This window comes from Vanessa cardui, chromosome 5 (genome assembly GCF_905220365.1).
Source record: "Vanessa cardui chromosome 5, ilVanCard2.1, whole genome shotgun sequence".
NCBI classification, from domain to species: domain Eukaryota; kingdom Metazoa; phylum Arthropoda; class Insecta; order Lepidoptera; family Nymphalidae; genus Vanessa; species Vanessa cardui.
The window spans coordinates 2,561,228-2,579,547 of NC_061127.1; the positions used below are offsets into that span (position 1 = coordinate 2,561,228).

Sequence of the window (18,320 nt, forward strand, 5' to 3'; positions counted from 1 at the left end):
TTGGGTTTGAACTCGCAATCATAGGTTAAGATGCACGCGTTCTAACCAATGGGTCATCTAGACTCTAAGGTAATTGCAAGTAAAACCAAATGCGTAACCAGATTATTAAGTTAGATAACTTAGTATAAATTTCATGTTTAAAAATCTCTTCTTAGCACACTTGTTTAATTATATAGTTTCAATGGGTTCCGTTCAAGAATATAAATTGAAATTATATTTTGAAATAGGTACGTACTTGAATTCAAAAATTTTTCACTAAGCATAACGTCCCTTAAAAGAAAGAAAGGCTTATGCGCCCAAAAGATGATTTTGGAAAATGAGGTGTGTATTAGTTTAACTTTAAACCTCATTTTAATAATGCAATTTTGGCGTTTTAAGTCTTTCTTCCTATCCACGAGTATGAATTATAACATGTACCTAATACATACTTGTTGAATTCCAGGCAGGATATATTAGGTACACAAATAATTGTGTTTTAACTAACATGACTTTGTAATATTTAAATGTTGAAAAAGAGTAACTACTGAGTTTCTTGTCGGTTCTTCTCGGTAGAATCTACTTTCCGAACCGATGGCAGCTTCACTTAATTGTAAAATGACGATTCAAAAGTGCTTGTAAAAAAAAGCCTACTTGAATAAAGTTTATTTTGAATTTGTAAATTTTAACTGATCGCGTGTTCTTTATATCTCGTGATCACATTGAAGCAAATCTTCGTGAGGAAACCTGCCGAAATCTTGCCACAAGTGTTATCCGCAATGAAACGAGATGACATCCATTCCAAACCTTGAGTACCAGGAAAGCAGTGGGCCAAACAGTACTCACAACTAAGTACTTAAACTAATCTTCATAAAGCATTTAGTAAGACTACGGAACCATTTCGTGGGCGTAAGCACGCTTTTAACCTGTTTCACTCATTATCTTATTGCTAAAATCTTACTTCAAAAAACATAATTGCTCAACTGAGTGCAATTACAAGCCGTCTAGACGAGACTAGACCGATTTAATCTATTTTTTTTTAATTTGATTTGTAATCTACATATGTAACTAGGTGAATGTTTAATTTATATTCATCTAAGTTGCATTGTAAATCAACGGACAATCTAGGTGGATTTCTTAAATGAAACTCGATGTCTTAAAGGTAAGGGTGAGAGAGAGAAGAGTTAATATTTGATGGAGAGAGCTCCATCAAATATTAAGTTCAAGTTTCACTGCTGAACATAAGATTTATAAAATTTACCATAGACTCATTGCATCTTAGATCTGACTATTATAAAAATGCTCGGTAACTAGTAAAACTATATAAGTATATATATATGAAACAACATCACATACACTACTCTGATGAATGTAAGTAGCTAAAGCACTTGTGTTATGGAAAATCAGGAGTAATGACGGTACCACAAACACCCAGACCCAAGGCAACGGAGAAAACTAATGATAATCTACATCGACTCAGCCGGGAATCGAACCTAGGACCTCGGAGTGGCGTACCCAAGAAAACCGGTGTACACACCACTCGACCACGGAGGTCGTCAAGCCAAACTGTTAACGTAACACCTAGAGAATAAATAATATTGTTATTATTTTTAAGTTGACTCCATTACTTGATGTATGACTTATAAAATAAACAAAATAAAAAAAAATAGTTGCATTGTACGAAATAACTAAGTACATATATTATTTGTAACTAGGACACTATAGATTAATTGATTACCCAGAAACCTCAGTTATGATATAGATTTACGGAGATACTTATGTAGGTATCTACCAACATAACCACCACCCACTCATCAGATATTCAACAGCCAAATAACAGTACATGGTATTGTTGTGTTTGGGTTTGAAAGATGACTGAGCCAGTGTAACTACAGGGACAAGGACATACCATCTTAGCTCCCAAAGTTAGTGACGCATTGGCGATGTAAAGAATGATTAATATTTCTAACAGTGCCATTGTCTATGGGCGGTGGTGACCACTTACCATCAGGTGGCCCACATGCTCGTCCGCAAGCAAACCAATAGCATAAAAAAGCAGATCAAAAAAATCAAAATCAAAGTATACTTTATTCAAGTGGGCTTTTACAAGCACTTTTGAATCGTCATTTAACAATTAAGTGAAACTACCACCGGTTCGGAAAGTAGATTCTACCGAGAAGAACCGGCAAGAAACTCAGTAGTTACTCTTTTTCAACATTTAAAAAAATACAGTCATGTTAGTTAATTTTTAAGTTAATACAATTATTAAATTAATATATCCTGCCTGGAAGTCAACAGGTATTAATTCCACGCTTTTTTATCATCAGATCATAGATCAAATTCCATAGATCATATTCCATGGAACACGTAATTCTGCCTCCTTATTCTATTTCTGATTGGATTAGAAGCCGTCTCCATCAAAGGATTTTCTAATGGCATTGATCAATCGTATTTGAAGTTCCTGAGTTTATATTAGCTTAGCGATGATCTATACAAACACCATAGTTATAGTACGAGACAACCTAGATGTAACATCGGCAAAATTCGTAAAACCGATCACATCCGAATTAAGTACGCTATCCCAAATTATCAATATTTATTTCTTATGAGAATATGATCTTCATACAAACGTAATAACTTGTAATATCATATGACTCTAATATATTCGTCAATTTGACACGTTGATTTACATGCACTTGCTTTCTCGGGTTGAACTGACGTGAGAATCTATAGCGAAGAATAGCTTCAAATGGCGCGTTAGGGAGCTATTTCTTTCTATTTGTTGTGTAAATCGGTTTTATTGAATTTTGCCGATCCTACATCGTAAGTTGTTTCGTACTATACAAAGCTATGTGAAAATTATGTTCACAGGAGAACATAAAAATTCATTAGCTAATCGTTAAAAGTAATTTATTGGTATAAAATTATTATTAAGTGTTCCATCTGTTATATCCATAGTTACTATTAAGTAACGTAATATAAAGCCGTTAAATAAATACAATAACATAAGACATATTGATATAACCAAAGTTTATAATCGTAGCGTGCCTTGACGGTTCCCCGTAAAAAATTACGAAGATAAAGAGTTCTTATAAAAATAATTGCATAAAATTTAAAGAAATATTTATTCATCATAATTATCTATCTGTCTGTCATAATCATAATTATGTGTCTGTCATCTGTCTTTTGTTTACGTGAGCTGGGGGCCCCCGTAGCCCGGGGGCCCCGTATAATTGTTACGGTAGATACGGCGGTAGCTACGCCTCTACCTAAGTTTATAAAAAAAAAGAATCATATTATATAAACCGAATAGTGGAGAGTTTCAAGAAGAATCTAGAAGGTTTTAGAGACAATATAAGTAAGTATCTATTTAAAAAAGTCTGAGTCATATATAATGATATTACCTATTTGTGCATCGTCATTTTTAACTGACTGATTTACCTCAACCCTCTACCAGTAGATTCATATTCAATATCAAGTCGGGCTTACAAAACTTAACAAAAACAGCTTCGGTTCTATGTTAAATATTTCTCTATAATATCTATTATTTATATAACCTACATACCTAACTACACTCAATGACAACTCCTGCGCAGTTCGGCTTAATATCTCTTGAGAGTGGATACAGTCGTTACTTCTGATTTCCATAACACAAGTGCTTTAGCTACTTACATTGGGATCAGTGTTAATGTATGTGATGTTGTTCAATATATATTTATTTATTTAGAATGAACACGGTGCCATAATTCAGGATATCATATAGGTATTATTTATTACTGTCTCTGTTATTTAGATATATCTAAGTTAATTGAAAGGATTAAAAATATTGCTCTCTCTTTCTTTCTATCTCCTCACATGTATGCTTAGTCATCATAAGAACCAAATAGTAATTTTTAATACATTACAGAAAAGTATTAGGGTAAAACACCCATTTATTGGCACTTTAAGGGACTATCTCATGAAAACCTTATATAGTTTTCACAATATAGAAATTTAAACATAAAAACTTGATTTAAACTCTTTTAAAAGTATTAGAAAACCTTTTCCAATAGATTTTATTCTAGATTATGCGGTATGATTTAACATTTTTCGGAATTAAATTATGTTGAGTAAAAAACCAGTCATTGGCACAGAAAATCCCTTCATTGGCAGTGATCATAACCCATTATTGACATATCCTCTATTTTCCTTAATTAAGACAGTAAGAAACAAATAAAAATGGTATAGTAATGAAAAACATTATAAAATGACTACAATGAACATTTTAATTAAAGAACATATATTAGAAACTTTTTTCTCATTACACATGAAAACAAAAGCCACTTAAACATGAAAACTGAACATTATAAATATTTATAAAAATATCAATTATAACAACTGAGATCGTTTTTTATACTATCCTATATTTTTTTTTTACAAATCTATATAAATCAACATTTTGAGATCACTATTTTAAGTAACTATGTACAAGGTCAATCATCATCTAATTCAGTCAATATTTTTTCTATTTCGTCCGTGGTGTATGTTTTATTATGACGACTTCCTTGCATTCTGTTTGTATCAATTAAATCCTGATCATTTTCTTTATTTTCAACAATGGTTTCAGTATCAAATTTATAGAATTTCTCAGAAAATAGTATTTTAGATATTTCGTCTTTAGGTTTCTTTTTTGTTTTGGTTTGTTTCTTTGGCACCTGTTGTTTCTCTTTTTCTAATTTCTTTCGTTCTCTTTCTTCTTTTCTTTTCTTGATCCCTTCTGCTTTTTCTTTTTTTATTCTGATTTTTTCACTTTCTTGTGCTTTCCACTGTTCAGAGGTTAGTACAAACGGAGTTTTTATAGAGTTCTTACGTCCTTTTCTTGTCGGTGTTTTGGGTAATATCAAAATGTCATTTAACTTTACGGGAGTAAGATTTTTCATGGGTATTGTTGAAGGTGTGACAGATGGATTACACTGATCTGAAATAATTTGTATTGACTGAACTCTTGTTAAATTCTGATTTTCGGGAGTAGTATTATGTATTTGAACACTGTGGTTTATTAATTCAAAATGATGTTCCTGTGATAAATCTTCAAATAACACGTTGCCTTCATCTGAGGACTCTACTAATTTTTCAAAAACAATTTCTTCTGAAATAGGGTGTAACTTAGATTCTTCTGATTCAACTATGCTATTTGGACAATCGTTTATAAATATTTGCATATTTTCGATCTCTAAATTATTATTAAAGTCTTCAACATTATTTATAAGTTCTGGTTCTACATCTAGATTTTGCTGTTGATTTGAAGATATATTTGCTGATGAACTAAAGAAATTCCAGATTTTTTTAATTAAAACAATTGACTCTTCTGATGTTAACTCTCCTTTTTCTATGCAATCAATGTTATTATTGCCTACTAATTTAACAAAATCTTCTTTTGAGAGTAATTTGTCTTTTTCTCGGGTGATGTCAGAAGAGTTGGACATTTTTATGCATTTTGTTCCAAGGCATTTACTGTAATCTACTGCATTTTCATCCCACGGACAAATCCCTGTTGCTCTAAACCCGTTGATAATAGTTTGCGGCTTTATACTTTTTTCTATTGTGTCTTTAAGCAATGGTACAAATTGATTCTTAGTTAGTGCTTGAGATGGATTAGTTCTACGCCATTCTAAAACACTTTTTTGCCATTCTGTTTTTAAAGGCTTAAATGCAGCAACGTCAGCAGGTTGTAAAAGCCTCGTACAATTTGGGTATAAAGCAATTAGAACTATCTGCAAAGATGAACACAGTTCGCTTACATTGTATGTTAAATGAGACTTATGACCGTCTACAAAAAGTATTACAGGAAATTTTGTACCATTTTTGACCAGATGGGGATGTAAGACATTCTTGATATAATCAAAAAAAATATCGGTATTCATCCATCCATTCTCACTGAGACCCACGCCCCAATCTTCTGGAATTTTAGAAGTTATTTCTGCAGGTAATCTTTTATTTGGAAAAATTACCATTGGTGGAGTAAGCTTTCCAGCTGCACTAAAAGTAAACATTACAGTCAACGAAGTTTTAGCCTGGGCGTGATTAACTTCATAAACATTTTTCTCTCCTTTCGAACTCAAAACGAGGCCTGTTTTTGGGCACAACACAAAATTTGTTTCATCTCCATTTAACACTCGATCTGGTTCAGAAAGAATGTGAAGCAAATTATTTTCAATAAAGTAGTCGTTAATTTGCCGAAACCATCCCCTGACATCATTTTCTGACACAGTTGAACTGGCAGTTGTAACTGCTTCTGGCGTACGAAAAGCAAGGGTAGGATGTCTGGCTAAAAATAATTTAAACCATTTCTCGCCATTTTTAAATGAGGACGCCCGATTGGTTTTTTGTAGAAATTGCGAAACACTTTTGATTAAATCGTCTTTTCTTTTTGGGAAGCCTTTTTGGCTACTAACTTTAATCCATTCGACTAAAGCCGCTTCTTCATCGTTATTTAAAACTGTGGGTGGGCCTGGTTTACAGCCATGCTCTGGATTCTTTAATCTAAACTGTATAGTCGAACGCGGCACTTGGAAGGTTCGGGCAGCAAGTTTTTTACTCATTCCCTTAGTAATTTCTACCAGGGCTTTTTGCAAATTTTCTTCGGAATACATCTTCCGCTTTACCTTATTATTCTTTACATTACTTATGGCTTTTGTACGTGGCTTCATTTTGAAGACAACTGAAAATATTTTCTAAATGTAAGGATTAAAATATAAATTATAAAAAATAATTGTTATGGTTGGTAAATCTTTACATTTAATAAGCAAACTTGTGAACTAAACATGCATAAAAAAATAGCAAAAAACTAATGTTTTTTGATACTAATTATTGACACTGCTGCCAATTAATGGTTTTCTATGCCATTGGCAGTGGGCCAACATTTGGAAAAAAATGTTTTTAACTTATGACACGCAATTATTTGAAATCTGAATCGTAAGATAATTAATATTAAGTATATTTTGACATTAAATATATTTTTTGTTTATTTACCTAATGTTGGCACAATGCCAATAAGAAGGTTTTACTCATATTATTTGTACCATATATTGGCACAGCAAAAACTTTACAAAATCGGTTTAAACAATAAAAATCGTTATTAAAAAAAGCTACTTAAACTTCTAAATAATCGTATAAAACAGTAGCTTTAAACAGAACTTGAAAGATTCGCGAACATTATTGAGAATAGTTAACTTCTTACCTTAGCAAAAACACAAATTTTTGTTAGTTTTTTTCATTCAAGTCCGAGTACGATAAACAAGTGTTCACCGCGGCGCCATCTTCAAAAAGGGGCAACTTCTGTGTTGCCAGTAGTATAGCACTTTAAAACTACTATTTATTGCACAAAAAAAATACAGAGTTCGGGTACTGGTAACCTTATTATTGATAAATAACTGTAACGTGCCAATAAATTGGTGTAATGCCAACAATAGGTGGTTTTACCCTACTTATATTTTAGCCAATTCCCGTCATTTCATTTCTCAGTATAAAAATAATCTAATTATATTTATACCCAATAAATAGGAATTCCGTTAAGTAAATAGGTTATTATTAGTTAATATTATTTTATATCAATAATGTCGTAATTAAACATTTAAGAAATATTACAATTGTATTTTTTTTTTTGTTTGCGAATCATTCAAGTCGATTTTGGACGAAATATTTGGTTCCGTCATTAACTTAAACTTCTTTTGCATATTGTTGTGTGATAAACAAAAAACTTTTCTCACGAAACAAATTCCCACAATGAGATGTGATATCGGAGCGGCAGCGGCGCGAGGAGGCAAAAAGATTATTATGAAAGGAAGCAGAAGCACGTGCTGGTATGTCTATCTCCTTCTTACAAATCGCCCTCTCTGTTTTTTCTCGTAAACGCACAGAGTAACTTTACAATTTGAGACAGCTGTTTTTAAAAATTAAATTTAAAAGAAACATATTTAATTTGCGTTTGTTATATGCAATAATTATACTAATTTAAATTAAATAACTTATTTAAGTTTACTACAACATAAATTTTTATTCTTCATTAATTCCACCTCCTTTTTGTATGGATTTCTTTATTCTGGATACATATAAATAAAAACATTGAAAACGTTTCTAAAATTAAAATACTATGATAACAATTTGAAATAAAATTATTTAAACAAATAGGTTCTCTGCTTTTAATTACACTGTGCAGAGTATCAGTTGACCTTCACTTCGACGTGCCATTCTATCAACAGCATTCCAAGCGTAAGTCTGTCTCGCTCGCACTTGCTGCTTATTACGTCGCGGAGTTTCGATGTATCTCCTAGTAGCCGCTGATAGCCTAGTATCACGCGCGCTGAAGAAAAGGGTTTATCCGACGCCGAATGACATTCAATCCCCTAGGATTTTCCGACCAACCAAGCAAAGTTTTCCGTGATAAATTATACTTAAATAAAACGAAGGAAGGCTTAAAAATGCGGTACAAAAATTATATACTTAATGTCGAAAAAAAAATAATCCAATACGTCATTATTTTTTACAAAACTTTGAAATCGCTATTTATTTATTGTGTAAAGAGAGAGAGAGTAAAATATAGTTTTATTATTTTCACGGGAATTCTAGGCCAGATAAATAGCGTCCCTATCCTAGAATAGAAACTACGTTGCGTTGCGTGGTCAGCGTAGCGAGGCGTAGCGTAAATAGAATGACGGTATCGGCCGCCTGCAGAGTGCAGACCGGTATTTAGCGGTATTGAAACGATGCGACGTCGGCACTATCGATTCACTCAGTGATATTTGCTATAAAATTAATATAATCTACTAAATGATGTACTGGAATTTTTATTAAAATAACTCTTATACTCTTATGAATAAATGGAATGCTCTCGTGATATGTCGTCTCGTAATGAATGAAATCTGTATTTTATATCTATACAACTCAAATACATAACGCCTTAATTTGTACATAACATTAATTCGCAAACAACTTTCAGCTTTATTCTGGTAAGAATAGGGTATGATTTGCTTTTTTGTCCTAGTGTTTATTTTATTTTAAAAAAAGCAAGAAGGGTTAAAGAAAAAAGTACCAGGACATCAGATAGCAGTGAGGGTGTTTGAACGGATATCGCGCGCGATAACATTTCATACAAAAAAATACAAAGCAAACCGTAGGCAAAGTCAAAATAATCCTTATTCCAGCTCATATATATACATAATATTGTTGTAAACATATTACGAAGCAACCGTAATATACCTAGTTTATTAAAAATATCCCGAAGGGAGTCCTAATACATAAATTGACCGGATAGCTCTTTTGCAGTGTCAAAACAATCGACAAACGAATAACAAAAATTGAGAAATATAATCCTCAATAAAAAAAGTAAGTGATTCGTAAAACAAAACGAATACGCAATTTATTGTAATACAATTAAACATTTGTTTAAGTTATAGTTATGTATATATTATTTATTTTTATTTAAAAAAAAATATTGTTCACTCATATCGGCCTAATTATGAAAAAGGAAATAAGGAATTATTGTAACGCGTGCAGAGATCAACATAGCTGACAACATTCTGCACGTTTATGGGGTAAGTGAATGCATCCCTTGTATAAAACTCCGTTAAAAGAACTTAGCCTTTGTAAACAGTCACATAAGAATTAATTTAGTTTACTAGCGTGAATCTGTTTATTACTATGAAAATGTTTCAAAAATGAAAAATATCCTTTAGTTTTCTTGCTTCATAAGCGGAATTTAACGGTTAATTTATCTAAAAATAAGAATGCCATCACTGGATTATATTTTATTATTTAGATAAAACTCCATCCTTGTTCCATCTAGCATTGATCAAAGGAGGGTAAGAAATTAAGCTACGTCGTTGTTCTTAAGTTAAAAGCTTTTACGGTAAGGTGCTTTTTTTCTATATACACCGTTAAGTAAAATTAAATTGATATCTTTATATTTTTTACTTTGATATATTTTAGTTTCAAGGATTTTTGAGAATAGCCTTTTGAAAGGTTAAAACTTCTTAAATGATGTTATTTGTAGTTAGAGTTGTCTACTACCGATTTAACATATCTATACAACCGTTGTATAATTTACAAAACAATAAAGTAGTAAAAAAACATTTGACATTCACAGTCATGAACATACATTATAACTATTTCAAAATTTACCATAAATTAAGAGAGGCTTCTTCATAACATCGGTAAGGAAACTATTTATGTCTACCGTTTATGTGTAGGTAGATAGATAGATAGATATTATTAACAAAATATCTAATTATTTTTTCGAATCGCGGTACATTGTTTGTTTCAGGGGGAATAGAAGAAACATTAGAACAAGTACTAGGGAATCATCGACGCGTAGCAGGCGATCCCTAAGTCCGGCAAGGGTCGACGACGAGGGCGAATTTTGTCTTCTATCTTAAATATTTTTAATCAGGGTTGAAAAACGTTTATATAATAATAATAATAAAGTGTTTTTTGATAAATAAAAAATCATTTTTATAAATAAAAAAGGGTAATTATTAGGGATGGGCTGAAATTCGTTTTAAATTTGGTTTAACCGAATTTTAGTAGTTTGTACCAAACTTCGACATTCGGCCGAAATTCGGTTCAAGACTCGAATATATTGTATAAGTCGTGAATAATTTAATTTTTTATTACACTCAAAATTAAGGTTTACTTGTACTTCATGAAGTGTCGCTATCCAAAAATTGCAAAATAGAACCGATATTCGGTCGAATTTCGAATTCGGCTTCATTACATTCGACCCGTCTCTTATATGTATTATTTTTAAAATTAAAATTAAAATGGATGATATGATGATGATGATGAATTTGGTATGTGATATATACCAAATTCAACTATACCTATATAGTATAACTCCAACCATTCTTACTTAAGTACAAGTAAACAAAAACGCAAAAAGTAAATGTGTTTCAGGAAACTATTCGAAAAATATGATAATATATGTGATAATGACTTCAAATACATAATTATTGTTAAGTAATTTTAGTTCATTCCACTTTAATGTCTTTTAGCGTTCCCTTACAGATACAAAAGGTTATACAATTATAAGTAGATTGCGCTATAGCTATATAAATTTTGTTGAGTGAATTAATTGGCATTAAATGTTTGATTTTCAAGCTTATTCTGTTCTTGAAAAAAAAATAGGTATAACGGATTTGAATCGCGTATATTAATTATTTTTAACATCCCGACGTTTCGAGCACTTTACAGTGTTCGTGGTCACGGGTAGGTAGGGTTATTTCAATGTGTAATCGCGAAAATTTAAGACAACATTATTCTGTTCTTAACTACTATGATAACTTCCGATCAAGGATGATATGTATACTCTATTCCAATCGATGAAAACACTTTTGAATGATGTATTAAACGAACCTTAGATTTACACGTAACAATCAATTTGCTTATAGTTCGTATTTTGAGCTATGGACCGTTGACTTTGATAGATTATTTAAGATCTCGACCAATGATATCGCGTCAAATTAATGACAAAGTTGTTACAAATTTGTTGTAGGCTATAGATATTGTGTTGGGGATTTACCAAAAGAGTTTGGACAATTATTTAATGAGAAATAATTTAATATTACGGTGCGGATGGCAACCCTTGAGAAGTTACACCTAATGGTTGTGACGGGCGGCTGAAGCCGAATTGGCGGGACGTGATTAGAAATATTGTACGCTGCAGCATGCAACGGCCCTTCCAAATCTACAAAACCTACGAATCTTTTTTTTCTATTGAAATATATTACATTAATTTATAAATTGTAATAACTGCTTGTTAAAAATTATGGTAATAATGATTTCTTTTTAAAATTACAATGGTTTTAAGACGAATCTTTTACAACCTTTAAATAATCTAAAAATAGCAACCAAATAAACATTTAGAAAAGTTTTATAGGTAAGTAGTTCACCAAAATCACATACGTCGCAAAAGACGAAGCACAACTGACAAAATTGAAAAATACTGGAGAAAATACTTTGTGCATTAGTTCATTAAATAAAATCAGAAAGTTTAATAGTCCACAGTCTATAGCAATTAATATCCACGACAATGTTTTCAAATAAATCAAATATAATTTATATTTCTGTCATAAGACCCCAAATGTTGTCGACCACTTGCCGCTGCGCTATTATCTACTCGAGTCACTTTGTTTGCTTTTGTTAATCGCTCCCCAAGCAATAATAACTACTACAGACATAGGAATAATGACTATTTTCCCATAAACAATTGTTGGTCATGCGCCACGCTTTAATTAAGAAACCTGAATGCTCCTCTAATTCATGTCTCCCTAGTACTTGAAAGTCAACTTTATTCTCGTTTAGGTAGAGATTGCTTTGAAAGGAAGGGGGATGAGAGAGTTTCATAATAATAATTACGTGTTTATTGTATTCGAACTAATAAGGGGTCGCGAAGGTTTGATAAATATTGTAGGCCGATAGATAGATTAATAATTTTTCTTATGTTATTGGAAATAGAAGCTTGTGTTTGTTTAATTGATAAAACTGATTTTTTTAGTCACATGGACTACCTGGTACCTTTTATTAGTAAATAAAAGAAAAGAGTTTCAAACACAAATATGTATATGTTGTGATGCAAATAGTGTGTAATCATTTTGGTTTCCTCATTCACGCCATTAATTAAAGACGACCTAACGACGAATTTGTACAATGCGTATGACAGTTGCGTGCTCGACCGTGTTCCGTAGAATTTATATAAAAAAATGTGTATTTTGTGCGACGTGAAAATTCATGAAGCAATAAAAGCGACCGCTCTCGCAATTTATAGTAATTGTAAAACTCTGATTAGCATGTAATTGGTCGGGCCGGTGCGTTTTTGCCGTATAAATAAATTCGAGCTAGATAGCTGTACATCCGCTCGCTTTCGCGATGTTATCTGTTAATGCAAGAGCGAGAACGCCGATGAGACAGGCGGCTTTTATATGACAAAGACGATTTGTTTATACGACTCTAGAACTTTATTAGTTTTAGATTGTATAATTTAAATCAAAATAATCTTTCAAAAGATTATACGCGATGTAAATGGATAATTGTCACAATTACTCATTTAATTAAAATACTTTCATACTCAGACTCCATTTAGTGTCAACATACTAATAGGACACATATTTAAAACATAATACTAACATTTGTTATAATACTAACTGGCAACACAAATAGATATATTATTTTTGAATAAAATTTATAATAATATATGTGGTATTTTAAAAAAAAACAGATTAAAATATAACGCTTCCCAATTTCGCTAAAAATATAAGTATATGTAGGTATTCTTAATAAAAGGTGAAACTGCGTGTGTTACGCTCCCGCAGTCAGCTAGCCGATACTCATTTTCTGCAATTAAGTCTATATCAGACGACCATTACGAACGTAATTATAATTTCATTAAAAACTATACTTATTACAATAATAAAAAACCGCCCGTTTTAATTGATTGACAGGTGAAAATAATGACAAAGAGATTTATGTAATGGATATAGCTTAATGTACACGTTTTTGTATATGTAATTAATTTATTATATTCAATTATGGAAAAATGCTAACTTAATACCTATAATTTTAATTTTAATAAAATATGCATGAACGATTTTGTGTGAATAATTAGAAAAAAAAAAAAAAAATACGTAATACACATCACACTTTCTGCACTATCAATTAATTAATTCTAGTATTATTTATTATTCGCTCACGATGGCCCGCCCCTCCACGTTTAATTATTATCAGTGTGAATTATAGGATGTGTGAGTGAAAATATGCATAGGTGTGTGTGAGTCAACTCAGAGTAAAGACAGCAATAAAACTTGCGCAATACATTTATTTTATTAAAAAAATAATTAATTGACGCCACCTTCTCGAGTCTATAAATATTGCCTTGATAACTTTCCTTTTTAATTATTGAAAAAAGTAAAACGGTCTTTTATCTGTTGGAAATTGAAAATTAAAAAAGTATTGATTCAATAATTTAATAAATAATTCAGCGCGTGATCACATTAATTAGTATAATTCACCACTGGATCATAAGAAGTCATGCTTGGCATATAATTGTTTTAGACTCATTTTTATATCCATAAATCTTTTAAGACCATTGCACATAACACTAACGATCTTTTTACATGCAAAATTAAATGTTACGTTGTGAGTTCAGCGGGAAACATTGAGGAAAACCACAATTATGTACTTATTTATATGTAGCCGTGATGGAAACACCCGGCTGATTCTATGTTAATGGCTCGTATAATTTACATGCTAAAGGTGGGTTAGGTTAAAACATACACTTGAGTACCTATAAGCATTTATGCACTCCTTAATGCTATTCGACGAAAATGTAACAAAATTGTAATTAAATCTTTCGTTAAGACCCGATGTACGAGATAAAAATCACTTCATTAATTACCATTCGAAAGATTACTGCCTTATTTATAAACATTGTTTAACAGGTGTTTAGTTGAACACAGTTCTCTCTCTTTCTGGCATTATTAATTTGACATTCGAAGGAAGAAGAAACAGCATTGTTTAACATAAAACTCCGTAAAAGTCATTTATAGGTAAATGGCGTTAGTTACAAATCTTTAAATAATTATGTATATATATAGTCCAGTTGTATTTTAAAAAATATTTATTTATTATAATAAATTGGATAAGAATTTGGATCTAAAAATTGCCTCTATATAATTAAATGTCAAATTATTCAGAGTCGTATTTCACACCAGTATCGGTGGGTTGGCGTGATCGAAGCAATGCGCGATGCCGCGATAGCGCGATTTCGCTCCGACGCTATCAATTAAACTAGGCCTTTGAATTACGATTACGATTTCACCTCATCGACGGTTGCTTGGTTTTAAAATGCGCATATGTCTTTGGATTTATAAAAACGTGTTGTGACCTTTACAATTCTTACTACAGTAATTCAAGAACCGGCTTAGGATATATATACATAAACAAACTTGTAACGGACGATAAAATAATGAATGAGCGTAAAAAAAATATTAAACGCAATTTTATGCAAAAATACACAACCATTGTAAGTTGTACGCGTCAATATTGCTTACATATTTTTTTAGCGTTTTATAAGTAAATAAAAATAATAAAACATTTTTTCGCACCTTTTTTTTTCATCATTGTACCGTTGTTAATACATAGTGGTACTAGGCTAACATAAATGACATAGAGATTGTGATTACTTCATTGGTGACGCAACTACTATCGGCGCGCACAGCGTAGTAAGTCGGCCACTGAACTACCAAAAGGTCTGACTTGAAACCGGTAACCGTCACAAAAAGTCTTATTCAACGACTCATTTCTTATTATATCAACTGAAGATAAAATAATAAAAATAAGAAAATGTTTCATATTAATCTAGGTTATTCTTGTGTTTATAGGTTTAAATTTATTAATTTTTAAACTTACCAAGTTCATGTAGCCGTTGGGTGTCCTTTTGCGAAAGTGCGGCAAAGAGACCTGTGTCGCCCACTCTCTGGCGAGCAACCGCTATCCCGACGGGTATAGAACCTAGAAATATTATAATTATAGTAGAACAATAGACTCACAGATTCTAAAAAAAAGAAAAGTAATAAAATAAAAAACTTATCCTCATCATAAATAAAATTTTAAAATATCAATAATTTAGGAATAAATATTCAAAACAAAATAACGGCACATAATCCTTTCACATATAAGATAATTTAAAATAATATATTACTTTATATATTATATGTATAAGAAATAAATATAAATAATAAAACCAAACGAATAAAAAAACAACGTAAAATAACTTGTCATCATTCATTGCATCATCATGCTCGCCGTTACTAAGAGTTCATAAATTGTGAACACGTTTATTTTATCACATATAAGTTTGTAAATTCTCGACATTTTTACTATATTGTTGACGAAGTTTTGAATGAAATATAATTAATATGAAATTGTTATTTTATATTTTGAAATACGTCTTAATTAAATTACTTGTCTACAAAACTATAAACTGTAGGTATGTCATTAAATCTGATTATGATAAAAAAACTATTACTTTTTTAAAAATTAAAAAAATAAATTCTGTCAACTAACCGAAAGGAACGAAACTAAATAATAATATAAGAAAAATTGATGAGACGGTCAAATTATATATTTTATATACGAGTGCATGAGGAAAAATTTTGCAAACAGCTGAGTCTTGCAAACTACTAGAGTAACATAAACTAAAGGAAGTTACCATTGTTCAACGAAGCTGGTATAGCAGGCGGAGGTTGGTCCGGCTTATTCCCAGGCGAGGCCTGTTCCAGCTTGACTGCGACGAGTTCGGAAACATGGACATGTTGTGGTTCTCGTTTTACTTGGACCTGTACGTTCTGGCCGGCCACGCCTAGCCAGGTCACTGGGTTAGTTCGACTACAACCACCGTCTGTGTGTATGACCTAAAATCATAATTAATTGTTAAAATACAATGGTTTATATAAAAGTTACTTCTCCAACAACTATGTACAAAGGATCGTAGTACATATTAATTTTAATATGAAAGGTGTTGAATGTTTGCAAAAAAAGTACGCGCGACGATCAACGGTTAAGAAAACATAATGTTGAAACTACTATAAGCTCTTACGCCTTAGTATCAAAACGCTGATAGTTCAATCGTATGGTATCGTGTTCGGATATATTTGAATGGTTAAAAAAAAAATTTCAATGACTTCGTTTGAAGTAGGTATATAAAGAAATTGTAACCTTTTTAGGTGAATTCGTAAGACAAGTGTTGCAGGTTCGCTTAGCTTGCTCCGTCTTGATAGTGAGGGGCTGCATCATACCCACACCTTCGAGTAATTGTCGCTGGTCAGGACAGCAGAGCGATTCGGATAAGCACTTTCCTAACTTAGCCTCTTCCATTTTACTGGACTCCCTGTACAATTAGGATAGCCGGTGACATACCTATATTTACTAAAATTAAGAAGTTTTTTTTTTTTTTAAAATTAAGTTATTTAATTTTTTGACTTTATTAATTAAAAGCTTAAAAAAACAACTGATATTTTAAAAATACTTAAATATGTTGAGTGTTTTTGGTACATATATATGTTTACAAACTAACAATTTAATTAAATATTAAATTACAGAAACATATTTATAAAATTATAATTTGCTTACATATTATAAAAAATATGATTCAACAAACAAAGATTTCAGTAATAATTTAACAATTATATTAAAAAAATAAAATTATTGAATTAAACAAAGGATGGGCAAAACGCACAGTTTTTGTGTGTGTTCGTTTTAAATTTATTAGGCGAATATTAAGTGGCTGTTTAGTGAAAATACCAACATAGCAAAAGTTTGTTATTTTTTCGTTTGTTGTATATATAATAAGCGAAAAATACTCGTTTAATACTATAATAAAACACGCTTTAAATATATTAAATAAGAGAAAAGCATATAACGTAACCTTTAAAATTTAATAACCGTAACAAAGCTGGAGTTCTTAATATAAGTCGCCTTTGATTTCGTTTTGCTATTCATGAAATAAATAAAATTAAGAAAATATATTTTAGTAGAAAGCGATTCAACGTTTTGAGGGTGTAAGTTATTACTTCTTCTCATTAATATATTTGTATATATGTAATCGATTATTTTATTTGAATCGTATTCGAATTCATTTGCGATATCATTTACACTTTAAATAATGCGTGTTATTTGAGATTGTGATAATTGAGTTGCGGCTTCCTATCGCATTCAAGAGACATAATTTATACAGACAGACAGAGATACATAATTTATTTATCATTATAACATATGCTGTAAGAAACTTTGTCAATCGACGTTCAAGTTGATGGCAGCATCGAATTCAAATTACGGTGATACGCTTTTTTAGGCTGTATATCTTTTAAATGTTATAATTATTAGAATCAAAATCCCGTAACACTTTAATTTTCGAATTTCAAAGTGTTCTTAGAGAATAGTCACATGTGGGTACAGTTAATATAAAAAGTGTTAAACGCACTTGTCTGTGACGAGGACTCGCTGCGCGCAATTGAGCAGTTCCAACTGCAGCGGCGAGTACGGCGAGTTCGGTGGCGGAGTCGGCACCCCGAAAGTCGACAGAGACGTTGAGAACAAACTCTCTGTTACTGCGACGAACAAAAAAACAATTATTTATCGAATACTGGTTTCGTTATTATTATTTTTTATCCGAAACAAGCTGTGTACGCGACTTCGCGCGCCTTTGACTTTAACAAAAACAGTTACTGTTGCATCCTCACTTTATACAAGTTACTCCTTATTACGTCAGCTATCTTCTAGTGAAAATCCCGTCAAAATTGGCCCAGCTGTTCCAG

The 18,320-nt window shown here is 31.5% G+C and overlaps 2 protein-coding genes across 2 annotated transcripts in view; both read right to left on the bottom strand.

Annotated features, from left to right (window-relative positions):
• Positions 1-18,320, bottom strand: part of LOC124529659 (protein winged eye) — a 112,043-nt gene that overhangs the window by 15,623 nt on the left and 78,100 nt on the right. Inside the window, exons 4-7 of the mRNA XM_047103495.1 lie at positions 17,987-18,113; positions 16,723-16,894; positions 16,217-16,418; positions 15,415-15,516 (exon numbers count right to left, since the gene is read on the bottom strand). Of these exons, the coding sequence (XP_046959451.1) occupies positions 15,415-15,516; positions 16,217-16,418; positions 16,723-16,894; positions 17,987-18,113 (603 nt within the window). The remainder of the gene's footprint in view (positions 1-15,414; positions 15,517-16,216; positions 16,419-16,722; positions 16,895-17,986; positions 18,114-18,320) is intronic.
• On the bottom strand, positions 3,889-7,444 carry LOC124529660. The gene is made up of 2 exons (XM_047103496.1): positions 7,196-7,444; positions 3,889-6,676 (listed from the first exon to the last, which is right to left on the bottom strand). The coding sequence occupies exon 2, from the start codon at positions 6,663-6,665 to the stop codon at positions 4,449-4,451; it is 2,217 nt and encodes a 738-aa protein (XP_046959452.1). The 5' UTR covers positions 6,666-6,676; positions 7,196-7,444; the 3' UTR covers positions 3,889-4,448.

What these genes read in the sequence shown, in the direction of transcription:
- LOC124529660 (XM_047103496.1), bottom strand. Translation starts at nt 6,665, where the DNA reads ATGAAGCCACGTACAAAAGCCATAAGTAATGTAAAGAATAATAAGGTA.